Source organism: Mustelus asterias, chromosome 14 (genome assembly GCF_964213995.1).
Source record: "Mustelus asterias chromosome 14, sMusAst1.hap1.1, whole genome shotgun sequence".
Classification (NCBI taxonomy): domain Eukaryota; kingdom Metazoa; phylum Chordata; class Chondrichthyes; order Carcharhiniformes; family Triakidae; genus Mustelus; species Mustelus asterias.
The window spans coordinates 59,950,288-59,970,128 of record NC_135814.1 but is presented as its reverse complement, the minus strand read 5'-3'; the positions used below and the strand labels follow the sequence as shown (position 1 = coordinate 59,970,128).

At 41.5% G+C, this 19,841-nt stretch overlaps 1 protein-coding gene across 1 annotated transcript in view; it reads left to right on the top strand.

Moving 5' to 3' along the window:
• The window catches only part of LOC144503721 (titin-like), a 350,880-nt gene that overhangs the window by 278,574 nt on the left and 52,465 nt on the right, over positions 1 to 19,841 (top strand). The window contains exons 223-241 of the mRNA XM_078228491.1: positions 2,799 to 3,098; positions 3,246 to 3,548; positions 4,868 to 5,143; positions 6,860 to 7,159; positions 7,255 to 7,557; positions 7,677 to 7,976; positions 8,130 to 8,417; positions 8,645 to 8,941; positions 9,036 to 9,338; positions 9,456 to 9,761; positions 10,968 to 11,255; positions 11,376 to 11,666; positions 11,770 to 12,057; positions 15,444 to 16,031; positions 16,123 to 16,227; positions 18,038 to 18,235; positions 18,330 to 18,626; positions 18,731 to 19,318; positions 19,442 to 19,744. Of these exons, the coding sequence (XP_078084617.1) occupies positions 2,799 to 3,098; positions 3,246 to 3,548; positions 4,868 to 5,143; positions 6,860 to 7,159; positions 7,255 to 7,557; positions 7,677 to 7,976; positions 8,130 to 8,417; positions 8,645 to 8,941; positions 9,036 to 9,338; positions 9,456 to 9,761; positions 10,968 to 11,255; positions 11,376 to 11,666; positions 11,770 to 12,057; positions 15,444 to 16,031; positions 16,123 to 16,227; positions 18,038 to 18,235; positions 18,330 to 18,626; positions 18,731 to 19,318; positions 19,442 to 19,744 (5,922 nt within the window). The remainder of the gene's footprint in view (positions 1 to 2,798; positions 3,099 to 3,245; positions 3,549 to 4,867; positions 5,144 to 6,859; positions 7,160 to 7,254; positions 7,558 to 7,676; positions 7,977 to 8,129; positions 8,418 to 8,644; positions 8,942 to 9,035; positions 9,339 to 9,455; positions 9,762 to 10,967; positions 11,256 to 11,375; positions 11,667 to 11,769; positions 12,058 to 15,443; positions 16,032 to 16,122; positions 16,228 to 18,037; positions 18,236 to 18,329; positions 18,627 to 18,730; positions 19,319 to 19,441; positions 19,745 to 19,841) is intronic.

Sequence of the window (19,841 nt, the reverse complement as noted above, 5' to 3'; positions counted from 1 at the left end):
GGATTTAGTCCTGGGGAAAGTAATGGGCCAAGTGAAAAATATCACAGTGGGGGGAAGCATCTCAGGAATAATGAGCATAGATATAGTGAGCTTAGATATTGTGGAGAAGGACAAGTAGCAACATAGAATAAAAATACTCAAATAAGGAAGAGTTCATTTTGGTGAATTGAGCAAGGACTTGGCTCAGGTAAATTGGAATCAAAACTGGCAGAGTCAAATACAATGGTGCAATGGCTGATCTTAAAAGAGATGGTTCAGGTAATCTATATGTATTCCCAAAAGGAACAAGGAGAGGGCAACCAATGCTAAATCTGTTTGGATCTGTTTGCTAATGCTTAAAAAAGCATTAATAGGATGAATCAGTAAGGGGCTTTTGGCAGATGTCAGTTTGATAATAAAACAGAGAATATAAAAAGTACAGAGAAGTGAGAAAAGAAAATAAGACGGGTGAAGGAAGATTATGAGAACAGATTGGCAGCTAACATAAATGAGAATCCAAACATTGTCAAAGGCATATCAACAATGGAAGGTTTGTCAGAGGAACAAAATGGGGAGCCATTGGTTGAGGCAGATGGCTTGGCTGAGGTACAAAGGAGGTTGTTGTGATACTGAAGAAATCAGAATAGCCAAAGAGGAGGAACGTGAAAAGAAATCTGGGAAATTATAGGCCAGTAAGTTTGGCGTCGGTGGTGGGCAAGTTATTGGAAGGTGTGATAAGGGATAGGATCTACAAATATTTGGATAGACAGGGACTTATTAGGGAGAGTCAACATGGCTTTGTGTGTGGTAGGTCATGTTTGACCAATCTATTAGAGTTTTTCGAGGAGGTTACCAGGAAAGTGGATGAAGGGAAGGCGGTGGATGTTGTCTACCTGGATTTCAGCAAGGCCTTTGACAAGGTCCCTCATGGGAGGTTAGTTAGGAAGGTTCAGTCGCTAGGTATACGTGGGGAGGTAGTAAATTGGATTAGACACTGGCTCAATGGAAGAAGCCAGAGAGTGGTTGTGGAGGATTGCTTCTCTGAGTGGAGGCCTGTGACTAGTGGTGTGCCGCAGGGATCGGTGTTGGGTCCATTGTTGTTTGTCATCTATATCAATGATCTGGATGATAATGTGGTAAATTGGATCAGCAAGTTTGCTGATGATACAAAGCTTGGAGGTGTAGTGGACAGTGAGGAAGGTTTTCAAAGCTTGCAGAGGGATTTGGACCAACTAGAAAAATGGGCTGAAAAATGGCAAATGGAATTTAACTCAGACAAGTGTGAGATATTGCACTTTGGAAGGACAAACCAAAGAAGAACGTACAGGGTAAATGGTAGGACTCTGAAGAGTGCAGTTGATCAGAGGGATCTGGGAATACAGGTACAGAATTCCCTAAAAGTGACGTCACAGGTGGATAGGGTCATAAAGAGTGCCTTTGGTACATTGGCCTTTATAAATCGGAGTATCGAGTATAAAAGCTGGAGTGTTATGGTAAGGTTATATAAGGCATTGGTGAGGCCGAATTTGGAGTATTGTGTACAGTTTTGGTCAGCTAGTTACAGGAAGGATGTAAATAAGATTGAAAGAGTGCAGAGAAGGTTCACAAGGATGTTGCCGGGACTTGAGAAGCTGAGTTACAGAGAGAGATTGAATAGGTTGGGACTTTATTCCCTGGAGCGTAGAAGATTGAGGGGAGATTTGATAGAGGTGTATAAGATTTTGATGGGTATAGATAGAGTGAATGCAAGCAGGCTTTTTCCGCTGAGGCTCGGGGAGAAAAAAACCAGAGGGCATGGGTTAAGGGTGAAAGGAGAAAAGTTTAAAGGGAATATTAGGGGGGGCTTCTTCACGCAGAGAGTGGTGGGAGTGTGGAATGAGCTGCCGGATAAAGTGGTAAATGCGGGGTCACTTTTAACATTTAAGAAAAACTTGGACGGGTTCATGGATGAGAGGGGTGTGGAGGGATATGGTCCAAGTGCAGGTCAGTGGGACTAGGCAAAAAATGATTCGGCACAGACAAGAAGGGCCAAAAGGCCTGTTTCTGAGCTGTAATTTTCTATGGTTCTATGGTTGACATAAAGTGAATAGTTCACATGGTCTAGATGGGAATGCTGAGCAAACAAAGGGGGAGAAATTGTGGAGGGGCTGGCCAGAATATGTCAATCCTCCTTAGATACGGGAGTGATGTCAGAAGAAATGAGACCTGTTTAAGAAAGTGCAAAATAACTTTGACAATTACAGACTAGTCAGTTTAATGTAGGTAATTTTCTGACCTTGCCACCCCAGCACAGATCACACCAATCCCAGAGAATAGCGCGTGGGCCTAAAAATTGGTTTCTTGCCCGGCACCTTCGCTCATTTAAGACAGAAATGAGGAGAATCTTTTCTCCTAGAGGGTCATAAATCCCTGGAACTCTCTTTCTCAAAAGGCAGTGGAAACAGAGGGTGAAATTTTCCGGTCGCGCTCACCCCAAGGCTGGAAATTCCTACCAAGGTGAATGGACCTTTGCATGGTCCACTCCTGCCTGCTACAATTCCCATGGTGGGTGGGACAGGAAAACTCCGCCCATAGTCTTTGAATACTTTTAAGGTAGAGCAAGATAGAGTTTTAGTTAACTCGGAGCTGGGCAGGAATATGGGGTTGAATCATCTTATTGAATGGCAGAGTAGGCTTGAAGGACTGAATGGCCTACTCCTGCTCCTAATTCATGTGTTTGCTCTTCAAAAGAACTGGCATAGACTCGATGGGCTGCTTCTGTGCTTTATTTTTCTAAAATAAAGTCTTGATTTTTATCAAATTTGGCTTTTTGTTTTTAGATACACCTGGACCTGTCTCAGAATTTGAAGCTTCAGATGTTACAAAAACAACATGTCATTTGTCCTGGTCACCACCTGAAAATGACGGAGGTAGCCAAGTGACCCACTATATCGTGGAGAAGCGGGAAGCGGACAGAAAGACCTGGGGTGCAGTGATACAAGATTTGAAGAAAACTAGTTTCAAAGTGACTGGCCTGGCACCTGGATGCGAATACTATTTCAGAGTAACTGCTGTCAATCAATATGGACCCGGGGTTCCAAAAGATACTGCCAAACCTATTTTGGCAAGGGATCCAATCAGTGAGTAATTTATTTTTTTGCAATTTTCCTGTTAAACTAAAAAGAAAAGAGCTGGGTTGGCCAAAATGCCTTGAGTGATCATTAGCCTTTCTGGGTAGTATTGATACCAATTAGTCTCAAACTAACAGTTTGCAATTTGATTTTTAGGTGAACCAGATCCACCCAAGAAATTGGATGTCATTGATATAACGAAGAACAGTGCTTCACTGTCATGGTTGCCACCTATTAGAGATGGAGGAGCTAAAGTTGATGGTTACATTATTGAGTATCAAGAAGAAGGCCAATCTGAGAAGCAATGGACACAATACTCTGTAATCAAGGAACTGTCCATTCTTGTAACAGGTCTTAAGGAAGGAATTAAATACAAATTCAGAGTTGCAGCTAGAAATATTGTAGGAGCCAGCTTGCCCAGAGAAACTGAAGGATTATTTGAAATTAAAGAACAACTGAGTAAGTAAACAGTTAATTATTTCGATCCAAAATAAAAACAGACTTTTAAGAAAAATTGTGATTGAAGACTTTCAGATTAAGCAGCAGTCTATTAAAGCTATCAGGAAACTTGAACAACTTTCAAACTTGTGCCTCATCAATGTTCTGCTACCAAGCTGCAGCTCACTGCCTTCCTTCCATTGTAGCACTCAGATCCTTAGCATGTATGACTAGTCACTGGGGGTGGTGGAGGGTGCAGATTCTGGGGAGGGTAAGAAATGGCTGGCAGCAATCCAAAGGAACTCCTGTCTTTTCTGGCACACTTCTTGGAGTGGTCTCCTTTTAAAGTTTCCCGATTAGGCTTCTCGACGTTTATAGAAATGGGACTGGCAGGTGCTGTCCATTCTTCCTCCTTTCCTCTTTGAAAGATGTAAATTGAGATCGTCACTGAGCTTCCATTTAGTGCAGTCTGGCAGGCAAAGGCACACACACACTCCCCCACCAAACTTTTCCCCAGTCACCATTTTCAGCCATGAAGTCAAAGACCTGTCATTTCAACCACTGTGACTTCTTCAAGAGAGCTTCAATTTTTTTAAAAAAATTGTATTTAAATAGTGCCTCTCAGAGACATTTCAAAGTGTTTTACACGCAATGAATTACTCTGACATACGGCAACCACAATTTTGCAGGCAAGCATGGTAGCCATTTTTCGCAAAAACAGGGGCCAGGATTCTCCAACCTCACCCGCGGCTGGGATTCTCCGGTCCCTCTGCAGTGAATGGAGATTTGGCTGAGTGCCAAATTCTTCCTTCTCACTGGCAGCAGTGGCAGGATAGCAGTACGAGACCAGAGAATTGCAGCCAAGAACTCATCAACAGCAATGATATTTTGAATGAATACCTTAACAGGGCTTCAGCTCAACAATCTTAAAGTATCAAATTAGCATCTCAAACAATCCAGCACTGAGTTAGTATTCCACTGAAGTTGCATTCCTAATCTTATGTTCAAGTCCTGGAGTGGAGCTTAATCCTACAAATTTTTGGCACAAAAGCAAAGGAATGGAACTGAACTGATGTTGTATTGGTAGAAAGTACAAATAATTTATTGTCGGTAATTGTTAGGTTATTTAAGATGCTGATATATTAGGACTGATTCCCCGATTGTTTGTTGCTGGTGGGGAATTTAACCAGTTGCCTGCAGTTATGAAATATTGGGAAGCTTCTTGCTAACAATGCGTCCTTGGAAAATTGGCAGAGATATGTTTTAAAGATGCATGTAGGTTTTTAACAAAGGTTCGCACTCCTGCATTAACATTGAATTAATGCCTTTTTTTTTAATAGTGCCACCAAAGATTATCATGCCTGAATTCATAACGGTCAAAGCCGGGCAGAAGCTTAGAATTGAAGCTCATGTAGCTGGCAAGCCTGCACCAGTTTGCAAATGGATGAAAGGAGAAGAGATTGTAATGCCATCTAGTCGCCTGGTTGTACATAAGACAAAGGATACTTCAGTACTTATCATTAAAGATGTTACCAGAAAAGATAGCGGCTACTACAATCTTTCTGCAGAAAATAGCTCCGGCATCGCCACCCAGAAAATACGTGTGGTGATAATGGGTATGTATATTTGATACTTTGTGTAATCATAGAAAGTTTACACACAGAAGGAGGCCACTTGGCCCATCGCTTCTTTTCCAGCTGAAAACAAGCCGCCCCGCAATCCCACTTTCCAGCATTTGGCCCATAGCCCTGAAGATTACAGCACTTGAGATGCAAATCCAGGCACTTCTTACATGAGTTGAGAGTTTCTGTCTCTTCCACCTTTTGAGGTAATGAGTTCCAGGCCCCATAATCCTCTGGGTGAAAAGATATTTCTTCACTGACCCACTAATCTTTCTACCAATCATTTTAGATTTGTGTCACCTGGTTAGTGTCCTCTCTGGAAAATCCCTTTCCATCAACTCCATCCAGGCCCCTCTCAATTTTATACAGCTCAATAAAACCTCCCCTCAGACTCCTGCATTCCAAGGAGAAGAACCTCAGCCTATTCAATCTTTCCTCATAGCTGGAATTTTCCAGTCCTGGCAATGTCCTCATAAATTTCCCCAGTACGCCTCTCTAATGCAACTGTATCCTTTCTCTAATGCAGTGATCAGAACTGCACACACTACTCAAATTGTGGCCTAACTAATGTTTCATATAGTTTCAGTTTAACCTCCCTGCCCTTATATTCTGTGCCTCAGCTAATAAGCAAAAGAATTCCATGTGCCACCTTAGCCATTTTACCACCCTGTCCTGCTACCTTCAGGGATCTGTATACTTTCACTCATTATCTCGCATTCCTTCTACACCTTTCAGTGTCCTCCTATTAATTGTGTACTACTTTGCCATGTTTCACCTTCCCAAGTGCATCCCCTCAAGCTTCTCTGGATTGAATTCCATTTGCCACTTTTCTGCCCACCTGACCAGTCCATTGATATCTTCCTGCAGTCCCCAGCGATCCTCCTCACTACCAACCTAACAGCCAATTTTTGTCATCTGCAAACCTCCCCTACATTTTCATCAAATCATTAATATATACCACAAAAAGCAGGAGACCTAATACTGAGCCCTGGGGAACCCCACTGGAAGCAGCCTTCACAAGAAAATCCATCAACCTTCCTGCCACAAATCTAATTTTGTATCCAACTTGCTACACCCCCTGGATCACATGGGCTTTTTTTTTTAACCAGTCTTCCATGTAGGACCTTGTCAAAAGCCTTTCTAAAATCCATGTAGGCCACATCAATTGCACCACTCTGACCAATCCTCCTTGGTACCTCCTCACAAAATTCAATCAAATTAGTCACATACATGACCTTCCCTTACTTAACAAATCCATGTTTACTGTCCTTGATTAATCTACGCCTTTTGAAGTGACAGTTTATCCTGCCCTTCAGAATTGATTCCAATAATTTGCCCACTACCAAGGGTCAAAATGACTAGCCTGTAATTATTTTGTCTATCCTTCACTCCCTTTTTAAGCAAAGGTACAATAGTAGACCCCTAACCCTCCTGTGCCTCTTCTGTATCCAGTGAGGATTGGAAAATGATAATCAAAGCCTCCACAATTTCCTCCCCAGTTTCTTTTAACAGCATGAGGTACATTTTATCTGGCTCTGGTGATTTATCCACTTTCAAAGATGCTAATGCTCTTAATGTTTCCTCTGTCCTAAGGCTATGTAAGGTTGTGCACTTGAACGAATTAGAGCTGTGTAAATAGTATTCCATTAATACTGCTCTGCAAAGCAGCATTATTTCATCGTTTCACTCTGAGCACTTAATGTTTTTCAGATATTCCTGGACCACCACAGCCACCGTTTGATATTTCAGAAATTGATGCTGATTCTTGCAGCCTGAACTGGCATATTCCATTTGAAGATGGTGGCAGCAACATAACAAACTATGTAGTAGAGAAATGTGATTTGAGCCGTGGTGACTGGGTTACGGCTGTGGCGTCTGTAACAAAAACAAATTGTAGAATCGGGAAGCTTATCCCTGGACAAGAGTACATGTTCCGTGCTCGCGCAGAAAATAGATTTGGTATTTCGGAACCTCTCACCTCTGATAGAATGATTGCTAAATATCAATTTGGTAAGCTATGACAAAGTGTTTGGGCTGCATTTTTTTAAGACATAAAACCTGGCTTCAGAGCTGATGAAAGTTATTTTTTAAATTTTTATATACAGATGTTCCCAGTGAACCAAGGAACGCACATGTCACAAAGGTGAACAAAGAATGCATATTTTTGGCATGGGATAGACCAGAAAGTGATGGTGGTAGTCCCATCACTGGATATGCTATTGAACGTAAAGAGAGAAATAGCCTTCTCTGGGTAAAGGCAAATGACACATCTGTCCGTGCCATTGAGTACCCATGTTCAGGACTGATTGAAGGGCTAGAATATACTTTCCGAGTCAGTGCACTGAACAGAGCTGGATCTAGCAAGCCTAGTAAACCAACTGAGTTTGTAACGGCTAGGACAGCTGTTGGTAAGTATTCCCAAAAATCTTGAAAAAGTTACTTTTATAATCATCTTAAATTCTTTAGATTTTACTTCTTAAAGTTTTTGTGTGTAAACTTAGAAACATGTACCCATATTTTACAACAGATCCACCAGGCAAACCTGAAGCCATTGATGTCACGAATAGTACAGTTTCTCTCATCTGGGCAAGGCCCAAACACGATGGTGGAAGCAAAATAATTGGTTATTATGTTGAAGCCTGTAAATTACCTGGTGATAAGTGGATCCGATGCAACACCAACTGTCAAAATGTACCTACTGAAGAATTCACTGTTACCAATCTTGAAGAACATGCCCAGTATCAATTCAGGATCATTGCAAAGACAGTAGTTAATATCAGCAGACCATCTGAACCTTCAGATCCAGTGACCATCGTGGCAGAACACGGTATGAACGAATGTCACTTTGTTGTATTATTTTATGCCTGATTTTCATTTTGCAGAACTTGCAATGTCATAAAGAGGATGATAAATGTAATATATTAACTTTATTTTACTTGAGAAATATTATTCATATTAAAGTGTTCTGTTCAAATTACAGTTGCACCAAGAATTGATTTGGGTGTCTCCATGAAGTCTCTGATCACGGTGAAGGCTGGATTTAATGTTTGTTTAGACGCTCATGTCTTTGGAAAACCCTTTCCAAAGATCACCTGGAAGAAAGAAGGCAACATACTAAAGTCTGGTGAAGGCATTAAAATAGCCAGAGCAAGAAATCTGTGCACACTCGAATTGTATAGTGTACAAAGGAAAGAAACTGGAGAGTACACTATTGTGGCAGAGAATGCAAGTGGATCCAAATCAGCTAATGTAAAACTGAAAGTATTAGGTAAAAGTATTTTAAAATGTTTCATAGGATATGAGTGAATCTGGTGTCCATTGTATGTGAATTTTCAACTATATATTTAACAGCTTCCAAATTCATAAATGTAATTTTTTTGCGAACTTGACAAAACAAGATTTTAAAGCAAATGATTAGTTTCATTTTTAACTCAATTTTAAAAATATAATCTTTCCAAATTTTTAATGCATTATTATGTTTTGTGTTTTTCATAGATAAACCTGGTCCACCAGCTTCTATCAAAGTTAGCAATATTTATTCAGATCGTGTTACACTGAAGTGGGAACCTCCTCTTGAGGATGGAGGTGCTGAGATAACTAACTACATTGTTGATAAGCGTGAGACAAGCCGTCCTAATTGGGCTCAAGTTACTGCGAATTTACAGATTACACAGTGTGGTATAGAAAAACTGATAGAAGGACATGAATACCAGTTCCGTGTCAGTGCAGAGAACAAGTATGGAATTGGTGACCCAATCATTACTCATCCAGTCATTGCTAAGAATCCTTACAGTAAGTAAAACACATTATAATTTTGTAGCTACTTTTGATTTTAATTGATAAACAGGCAAGCACTATTTAACATAATGCATTGTATTATTTACAGATGTACCTGGGCCATGCGATGCTCCAATAATTAGCAACATCACAAAAGATCATATGACTGTGAGCTGGAAAGCCCCAGCAGATGACGGTGGATCTCCGGTGACTGGATATATGTTAGAAAAACGTGAGGCAATGTCTGTTGCTTGGTCAAAAGTCAACAGGAAACCAGTTTTAGAAAGGACAGTTAAAGCCACAGGACTTCAAGAAGGCACTGAGTATGAGTATCGAGTTATTGCCTTGAATAAAGCAGGACCGGGTAAACCCAGTGAATCTTCAAAAGCAGCGGTTGCCCTTGATCCTCAGTGTAAGCAGACATATGACTTTATATATAAATAAATATATATATATATATTTATGAGCACCATATTTTACTCTCTTGTTTGTTGAACTTTTTCATAGAAATTGTTTTATTTCCATTCAGATCCTCCAGGACCTCCTGCCTTCCCAAAAGTTGTTGATACAACTCGCAATACTATCAGTTTGTCTTGGAGTAAGCCAGCATATGATGGTGGCAGTCCAATTTTGGGATATCTAGTTGAAGTTAAGCGTGCAGATGGTGAACACTGGACAAAATGCAATATACCAAAGAATCTTCGTGAGAGACATTATACTGTTACAGGACTATCTGAAGGCACTGAGTATCAGTTCCGCGTAAGCGCAGTGAACAAAATAGGCTTCAGTGATCCAACTGAGGTGCCAGAAAAACATACCGCCAAGGATATTTTGAGTAAGTTTTCATTACTCTGTGAAGCAAATTCAATATTGTCATTAAAACGTTATATTATCCCCAACAAGTCAGGCAATATGTGGAGACAGTACTTTCTAATGAAAGGTCATCGATCCACTATGTTAACTCCGTCTCACGTTCTACAAATGCTGCCCAACCTTTCCAGTATCTCCAGCATTTTTAAGTTTATTTACAATTTGCAGCATTTGCAGTATTTTGCCTTTGTATTATCTTTTGAAATGTTCTCTCCATTATTCAAATGGAAGAATTATTGCATTCTAAATACATGGGTTAATGGCGATAAATAAATAAATATTTTTGATACTTGTAGTCTGAAATCCAGCAACATTATTACAGAGTCAGTGGGTGGTATTTTCTGGCCTTTCCCACTAGCAGGATCTTCCGGTCTGGTTTAGGTTAACCACCACCAACCCCCGCCCCCCCCCCCCTCCACCACCATGTGGCAGGTTCCCTGGTGGCAAAGTGGATGCACTATGCAAAAGTCTGTAGACTGTGGCAGGATGCAAAGATCCCACCAGCACCTAATGACTCACCACAGGAAAACACGCCACAGAGGGGCTGAAATATCCTGGACAGCTGGAGATCAGCTCAAACTGGCACCAGACGTGCATGCCTTGGCGTGCTGTAAGTGTCCTTATGTTCTTCAACTGACCCTTAAGAATGTGGTTTGAGTCGGGTAGTGCCATAGTGTAGAGTGATGCCCTTTTTCTAATCGGATAGTGTTAACAGAATCAGATCTTTATCATAATGGGAATGAGGACATGTTCAAGAGTTGTAAAGTTAGATGGCAATTTTGTGGGTAAGTTTTTTTTTAGTAAGTTTAAGACTATTTTTGTGCAATTTGTTCTGTCTTAATGATGTAAAAACATAATTTTACAGGTATATGGTGAGGTAGATGAAGCAAATTTTGTATGAATACAATTGGCATTTTTTGTGACTGAACTAAATGACACTGTAGAGGTAGCATAGGACATTATTAGTTCCTGGGATAATGGTTCTGGAATCTGATTGACCAGACAGGTTGAAGTGAAAATGTTCTCAGGGATGTAGCTGGCTGAAGCAATCGTGGCCTCAGGTTCTGTAATCTGTTTGGTAGAATTAATTTGATAACACAGAAACATATCTTGATACATATGGGAGATTTTTAATAATGAAGATTGAGTTATGTACCTTTTTTCTGAACAGTTCCCCCTGAAGCAGATCTTGATGCTGACTTAAGGAAGGTGCTTGTATTGCGTGCTGGTGTCACAATGAGAATCTATGTGCCAGTGAGAGGCCGGCCTCCACCAAAGATTAGTTGGGCTAAAATGAATGCCAACATACAGGATAGACAAGGACTTGAAATCAGAACTTCAGACTATGACACAATGTTGTACTGCGAAAATGTGAATCGATACGATGCTGGAAAGTACATCTTAACTCTACAAAATAGCAGTGGAACAAAAGCATACACACTTACTGTGAAGGTTCTTGGTAAGTTGTTACAAATTATTTCGTTGTCATGAAAAGTAAAATATTAATACAAAGTGAGTTGATTATATTTATTTTATTCAGTGAGACAACCATTTACTTTTTTCTTTACTTTTTAATTAGATACTCCTGGTCCTCCAGTTAATCTTATAGTTAAAGAAACATCAAAGGATTATGCCGTTATATCATGGGATCCTCCTCTCGTGGATGGTGGCAGTCCAGTTAAAAATTACTTAGTAGAGAAACGAGATGCTGAAAGAAAGGCATGGTCAACTGTAGCAACTGAGTGTTCCAAGACAAGTTTCAGAATTATTAATTTGGAAGAGGGTAAATATTACTACTTCAGGGTTCTAGCTGAAAATGAATATGGCATTGGCGAACCTTGTGAGACGAAAGATGCAGTGAAGGCTTCAGGTAAGGATTAAAGTATTGATTACTTTTCACGATTTAATACTGGACAAAAAAAAACTGCGTACTGTAATTTTTTTCCTCTTAAACAATCCATTGCATTATATAGAAGAGCCTGGGCCTGTGGAAGACTTAAAGGTTGCAGCTGTGTCCAAGAAATCTTGCACTTTGACATGGAAAAAACCAATCAGTGATGGTGGAACACGAATTACTGCTTATGCTGTTGATGTAATGGTTCAAGAGGACAAGTGGAAAGAGTTGATGAGAGCTAAGAGGTTGCAATTTTCAACAAATGATCTGGAGGAAGGAAAAGAATACACTTATAGAGTAAGAGCACAGAATGATACTGGATTCAGCGTGCCACGTGAAATTACACTTGTAGCAAAGGATCAAGTTGGTGAGTAACCCCTCTTGGCATCTGTAGTTTATCTTTGAATAATTAGAAGTTCAAATGCAAGTTTGAATTGTTGAATGTAGAATAACTAATATTTGGTTTTGTAATTAATTAGACCTTTTTGGACACATTAGCAAGGTCTCAGAAACTTCTAAGGTGTTTTGCAGTGAATAAATTACTTTTAAAGTTTAACTACTGTGTTATATAGACAAAGAATATATGAGTAGGGAGGTTATGATGAAGCTGTATAGAACACATGTTAGGCCACAGCTAGAGTACTGTGTGCAGCTCTGGTCACTGCACTGTAGGAAGGATGTGATGACACTAGAAAGGGTGCAGAGGAGATTCACCAGGATGTTGCTTGAGCTGAAGCATTTCAGAAGTGAAGGGAGGCTGGTGGTTAGGCTCGGGTTGTTTTCCTTAGAGCAAAGAAGGATGAAATGGGACCTGATCAGAGAATATAAATTGGAAGAAACTTTTCCCCTTAGTCGAGGGGTCAATAACCATAGGCCTTAAATTTAAGGTAAGGGACAAGAGATTTAATGGGGATTTAAGGAAAAACTGTTTCACCCAGAGAGTGGAACTCATTGTCTGAAAGTGTGGTAGAGGTGGAAACTCTCATGACAGTTAAGGAGCATTTAGATGACTATTTAAAATGCCATAGTATTCAAGGCTATAGACCAAGTGCTGGAAAAAGGATCTTAATAGATAGTGCTTTATGGCTGGCGCAAATCAGATGTGCCAAAGTGCCTCCATCTGTTCTGTGGACTTCTATGACTCTAAGGTGTTAGGGTGGTAGAGATATATAGGTACAGTGTGCTGAGTGGCAGATAGGGTGGTAGGGTCCCAGCTGGGTAGAATGGCATGGTGGTATGGTGAAAGAGTGGGAAATTGGCATGGTAGTAAGGTGGCAGGTTGGGAAGGTGGTGAGGCCAGGACAATCAGGGGGAGTGGAATGGTCAGGGGATCAGTTGGAGGGTCAGGGAAAGTCAGAGGGTCAGTGGAGTTAGAGGATCGGGGAAGTCGAAGGTTCGAGAGGAGTCAGTGAATCAGAAGTGAATTAGAGAGTTGTGGGGGAGTTGGATGGTTGGGGAGAGCTGAAGGGTCAGGGGAGTCAGATGGTCGGTGTGGAGGAGGGTGGAGTGTCAGAGGATTGGGGGAGTCAGAGGACCAGGAGCGAACTGGAGGGTCGCAGGGTGTTGGAGAGTCAGGATGAATCAGATGATCAGGGGCTTCTATCAGCGAGTGGGGGGGATTCAGAGGGTGGGAATGAATTGGAGGGTCACAGATGAATATGAAGATCAGGATGTGTTGGATGGTCAGCGGTGTGTCAGAGAGTCAAGGTTGATTCAGAGGGTCAGAGGTTTGAGGGGGGATCAGTGGATCATGAGGAATCTGGGGAGCTGGGGTCAGGGAAAGTCAGGGGCTATTACTCTGGAGTTAGAACTGTTTTCTTTCTGTTTGACATTTCCTGAGTAACTATCCAGGTAAATATGTCAAAATCATCCATTCTCTCTGACTCCAGATGGTTCAGATTCGGGAATTGCCCAGTGAAAATCCAAACTTCCTGGAGAATCCCCACAGTCAGTGCATTGGGACATCTGATGGGTCCCAATACATATTATATATTGGGGGAATACAAGTTGGATAGGACCATCCAGAATTTCTGGCCTTATACATGCATTCTAGAAGGATTTGATTTGGCTTTACACAAAGAATTATTAGAAAAATGAAACGTTGTGTTTAGACATTTGACAGGCAATCAAATTGAAGGCCTGAATTTTGCTGCCCCCCAGGAGATGCGCTGGAAGGCAGGGATTGGGTAAAATCATGGGGAGCTGTGTCTGATTGACTCCCTGATATATTCCCACTATTGGGGCATTTTACCAACAATGGACTGGAGACAGTCTGTCCACTCTAATTTCCAGAGTTAAAAGCCCAATTCGGTGCCATTGGCATTTTACCGATGGCGGTTGACTCCCACTATATGAGACTGGCAGATAATTGGAGGCGGCCCCCCCAGACAAAGTGAGCAAAACATGGAAGGCAGACTCTGTAGCCAAAGCAATCTCCCCAGAGGGCTCTCCCTCCAGCACTCATCCCTTTCATAATTTAAAAATTTGGCTTCACCTACCTGCTATAGGCCCCAGGTCCCAAGGCAGCTTCAGCAGAGAGTGCCACTCCTGATGGTGCTGCTAAACTACTGGCCCTCTAATTGAGCGGCAGCTCATGGCGGGTATGTCACCAGCATTAATAGGATGACAGCTCATAAAATGCAGGGGGAAGTTCCGTCAGTCACTCGTGCATGGTAGTGACACATTTTTCCACCCGACATCGGGAACTCCACACTGCCCACCAAAGTCTGGTCAAGGTATTTAAAATGATAAATGGATTCAGTACAGTAGATTAAGAAAAGTTATTTTCTCTGGTGGAAGAATCCACCAGAGGGGTGGCACAGTGGTTAAGACTGCTGCCTCATGGCGCCAGGGACTCAGGTTCAACCTGGTCTCGGGTCACTGTCTATGTGGAGTTTGCACATTTTCCCCGTGTCTGCATGGGTTTCCTCCGGGTGCTCCGATTTCCCCTCTCAGTTCAAAGATGTGGGTTAGGTTGATTGGCCATGCTAAATTGACCCCAGTGTCGGGGATTAGCAGGGTAAATATGTGGGGTTACAGGAATAGGGCCTGGGTGGGATTGTGGTCGGTGCAGACTTGATGGGCCGAATGGCCTCCTTCTGCGCTGTAGGGATTCTATACAACAAGGGTCACAATCTGAAAATTAGAGCTAGATCATTTCTAGGTTTGTAGGTGAAGTATAGAATTTCTAGGTTTGTAGGTGAAGTATAGAATTCCCTTCCCCCCAAAAGTCTGTGGATGCTGGGACCACTGAAATTTTCAAAACATCAACAGATTGTTGTTAGGTCCAGTTATAGGGTTTTGGCTTGAAGATGGATAGATAGAGTTGAAGCACACACCAGCCAAGATCTGATCCAATGATGCAATGTTGCCAAAAGACTGAATGACCGACTGCTGTTCCTACTATAGGATATAGCTAGTCTTTTCATCTTCAATTCTAACATTCCAAGCGTAAATAAACTACATTTATATTACATTAAAATTGGCACAAGCCAAGTGCACAATTTGCACAGTGGCTGTAATAGTTACTTCAATTAGACAATGATCATTAAATAATCTCTTTGAAATTGGTCAGCCATTATATGTCACCTATGGTAAAGTATTTTATGTCAATTGTTAAGTTAAACTGCATACCATCTTAAGGCCTCGCTCATAATAAGACATTGCAAATTATTATTTAAACATCAGAATGGTTTCAAAGTATACTTGTCAAAACTGAAAATTGGACTTATTAAACTTTCCTTGCCTCAACAGTACCACCAAATCTTGACTTAGGAGATTTCCCTGACCTAACATACATTGCCAAGGAGGGAAGCACTGCCCGTGTAAAGATTCCAATCAGTGGCAAACCTGTACCAAAAGTAACATGGAAGAAAGGTGAAGATGTGCTTCAGGAAACTGGAAGAACATCTGTGGAATCCACAGCAGTTAATACAACACTCACAGTGCGAGATTGTCAAAAGAGTGATGCTGGAAAATACACAATCAACTTGAAGAATGTTGCTGGCACTAAAGAAGCTGCACTGTACATGAAAGTAGTTGGAAAGCCTGGAATACCAACTGCACCTTTCCGTTTTGATGAAGTAACAGCGGATGCAATCACTTTAATCTGGGCCCCTCCTAAGGATGATGGCGGTGCAGAAATCACAAACTATATTTTAGAAAAGCGAGATAACGCCACCAATAAATGGGTGACAAGCGCATCTGCTGTACAAAAGACATCATTCAGAATCACAAGGCTTCATGAAGGAAATGAGTATGTGTTTAGAGTCAGTGCTGAGAATAAATATGGAGTGGGAGAAGGTCTGAAATCTGACCCTGTGATAGCCAAGCACCCATTTGGTAAGCATCTTTTGCATTCTGCAACTAAACTTTAATTACAGTGCTACATTCAATTTGAAACTGAACGTTGTTTCTTTTTCCCTTCCTCAAGATGTGCCTGATGCTCCTTTGCCACCAGAGATAGTTGCAGTCAGGCATGACTCTGTCTCCCTGACTTGGAAGGATCCTAGGAGAACTGGTGGCTCACCAATCACAGGTACATAGAACATAGAACAGTACAGCACAGAACAGGCCCTTTGGCCCACGATGTTGTGCCGAGCTTTATCTGAAACCAAGATCAAGCTATCCCACTCCCGATCATCCTGGTGTGCTCCATGTGCCTATCCAATAACCGCTTAAATGTTCCTAAAGTGTCTGACTCCACTATCACTGCAGGCAGTCCATTCCACACCCCAAGCACTCTCTGCGTAAAGAACCTACCTCTGATATCCTTCCTATATCTCCCACCATGAACCCTATAGTTATGCCCCCTTGTAGTAGCTCCATCCACCCGAGGAAATAGTCTTTGAACGTTCACTCTATCTATCCCCTTCATCATTTTATAAACCTCTATTAAGTCTCCCCTCAGCCTCCTCCGCTCCAGAGAGAACAGCCCTAGCTCCCTCAACCTTTCCTCATAAGACCTACCCTCCAAACCAGGCAGCATCCTGGTAAATCTCCTCTGCACTCTTTCCAGCACTTCCACATCCTTCTTATAGGGAGGTGACCAGAACTGCACACAATATTCCAAATGTGGTCTCACCAAGGTCCTGTACAGTTGCAGCATAACCCCACGGCTCTTAAACTCCAACCCCCTGTTAATAAAAGCTAACACACTATAGGCCTTCTTCACAGCTCTATCCACTTGAGTGGCAACCTTTAGAGATCTGTGGATATGAACCCCAAGATCTCTCTGTTCCTCCACAGTCTTCAGAACCCTACCTTTGACCCTGTAATCCACATTTAAATTAGTCCTACCAAAATGAATCACCTCACATTTATCAGGGTTAAACTCCATTTGCCATTTTTCAGCCCAGCTTTGCATCCTATCTATGTCTCTTTGCAGCCTACAACAGCCTTCCACCTCATCCACTACTCCACCAATCTTGGTGTCATCAGCAAATTTACTGATCCACCCTTCAGCCCCCTCCTCTAAGTCATTAATAAAAATCACAAAGAGCAGAGGACCAAGCACTGATCCCTGTGGCACTCCGCTAGCAACCTGCCTCCAATCCGAAAATTTTCCATCCACCGCCACCCTCTGTCTTCGATCAGACAGCCAGTTACCTATCCAATCGGCAAACTTTCCCTCTATCCCACACCTCCTCACTTTCATCATAAGCCGACCATGGGGGACCTTATCAAACGCCTTACTAAAATCCATGTATATGACATCAACTGCCCTACCTTCATCAACACATTTAGTTACCTCCTCAAAAAATTCAATCAAATTTGTGAGGCACGACTTGCCCTTCACGAATCTGTGCTGACTATCCTGGATTAATGCGCATCTTTCTAAATGGTCGTAAATCCCATCTCTAAGGACCTTTTCCATCAATTTACCAACCACCGAAGTAAGACTAACCAGTCTATAATTACCAGGGTCATTTCTATTCCCTTTCTTAAACAGAGGAACAACATTCGCCATTTTCCAGTCCTCTGGCACCATCCCCGTGGACAGCGAGGACCCAAAGATCAAAGCCAAAGGCTCTGCAATCTCATCCCTTGCCTCCCAAAGAATCCTAGGATATATTTCATCAGGCCCAGGGGACTTATCGACCTTCAGTTTATTCAAAACTGCCAGGACATCCTCCCTCCGAACATCTATTTCCTCCAGCCTATTAGCCTGTAACACCTTCTCTTCCTCAAAAACATGGCCCCTCTCCTTGGTGAACACTGAAGAAAAGTATTCATTCATCACCTCGCCTATCTCTACTGACTCCATAAAATCTAATTTCTCCTTTTTGGCTAGTAGTTAAACTTATATAACTGCACAACATTTATTTGAAACTACTTTTTTGAACCAGGTTATCACGTTGAATATAAAGAAAGGAACAGCCTCCTTTGGAAGAGAGCAAATAAGGCCGTACTGAAAATGAAGGATCTTAGAGTGCCAGGCTTGACTGAAGGTCTTGAATATGAATTTAGAGTTATGGCAATTAACTTGGCTGGTGTGGGCAAACCTAGTGGACCATCACATCCTGTTACTACACTTGATCCAATTGGTAGGTGGAATCCATTGCACAGTTTCTCATTTCTTACTACTGCGCATTATAAATGACAAAATCAGTGCCTGACATAAAATGCTTTTCTTTTCAGATCCTCCTGGAAAACCTGAAGTCATTAATGTTACCCGAACATCTGTGACCCTAATCTGGACTGAGCCCAAGTACGATGGTGGTCACAAACTAACTGGCTACATTGTTGAGAAACGTGATCTGCCTTCAAAGACATGGATGAAAGCAAATCATATAAACGTTCAAGAATGTGCTTTCACTGTTACTGATCTTACTGAGGGCTGTAAATATGAATTCCGTATAAGGGCAAGGAATGCAGCAGGCGCAATTAGTCCACCATCTGAAACTACAGGAACCATTATCTGCCAGGATGAATATGGTGTGTAATTTTCTTTTGTTTAACCACAGGATAAAAATTTTAAAAAACGAGAAAAAAAAACACATTTAGTAATACTAATTCACTCCTTTCTTTTATACCCACAGTGGCACCAACAATTATAATTGATCCAACCGTCAAAGAAGGATTAACAGTTAGAGCTGGTGATACTATTGTAATTACCGCTATTAGTATTCTTGGCAAACCTCCACCAACATCAGTATGGTCTAAAGGTGGAAAGGACTTCAAAGTCTCTGAGATTGTTCAAATTGATCAAGCTCCAACTTCCTCGATGCTGTCTGTTAAATATGCTACGAGGAAAGATTCCGGTGAATATACAATCACCGCCAGCAATCCATTCGGCACCAAAGAAGAAAATGTGCGTGTGAAAGTGTTGGATGTCCCCGGTCCTCCAGGACCTATTGAAATAAGCAATGTTTCATCTGAGAAGGTCACACTTAATTGGTTACCACCAATAGAAGATGGAGGTTCTCCAATTAAATCTTACACAATTGAAAAGAGAGAAACTAGTCGCCTTCTCTGGACTTTAGTTGCTGAAGATGTTCCAAGCTGCAGATATGTTGCAAGCAAACTTATACAGGGAAATGAATATATCTTCCGTGTCTCTGCCGTAAATCAATATGGGACTGGTGATCCAGTGCAGGCGGAACCAGTTAAGATGGTGGACGGTTTTGGTAATCACATTTTTTTTAAAAATACTGATTTAAATAATAATTTAATAATGATTTAAAATGATATTACTTTTGCACATTGGTCTGATAGAAATATAAACTTAATTTATGCTATCCTTCTTTCAGGTCCTCCTGGCCCACCTACAAAGCCTGAGATTACTAATGTTACCAAAAATACTGTTACTATTGGCTGGAAGAGGCCAGCCGATGATGGTGGTAGTGAAATCACAGGATACATTGTGGAACGTAAAGAAAGGAAAGGCCTCAGGTGGATTAGAGCAACAAAGAAACCCATATCGGATCTCCGACATAAAGTAACAGGACTCAATGAAGGAACTGAGTATGAATTCCGCGTCAGTGCAGAAAACAAGGCAGGCATTGGACCACCAAGTGATCCATCACTACCAGTACTAACAAAAGATGTAGCATGTAAGTATTAACGTTGCACTACACCTTTCTCATTTTTGTTTTGGGTACATTGTTCTGTGAAAATAGAAATACTTACTTGTATGTAATTGTATTATTT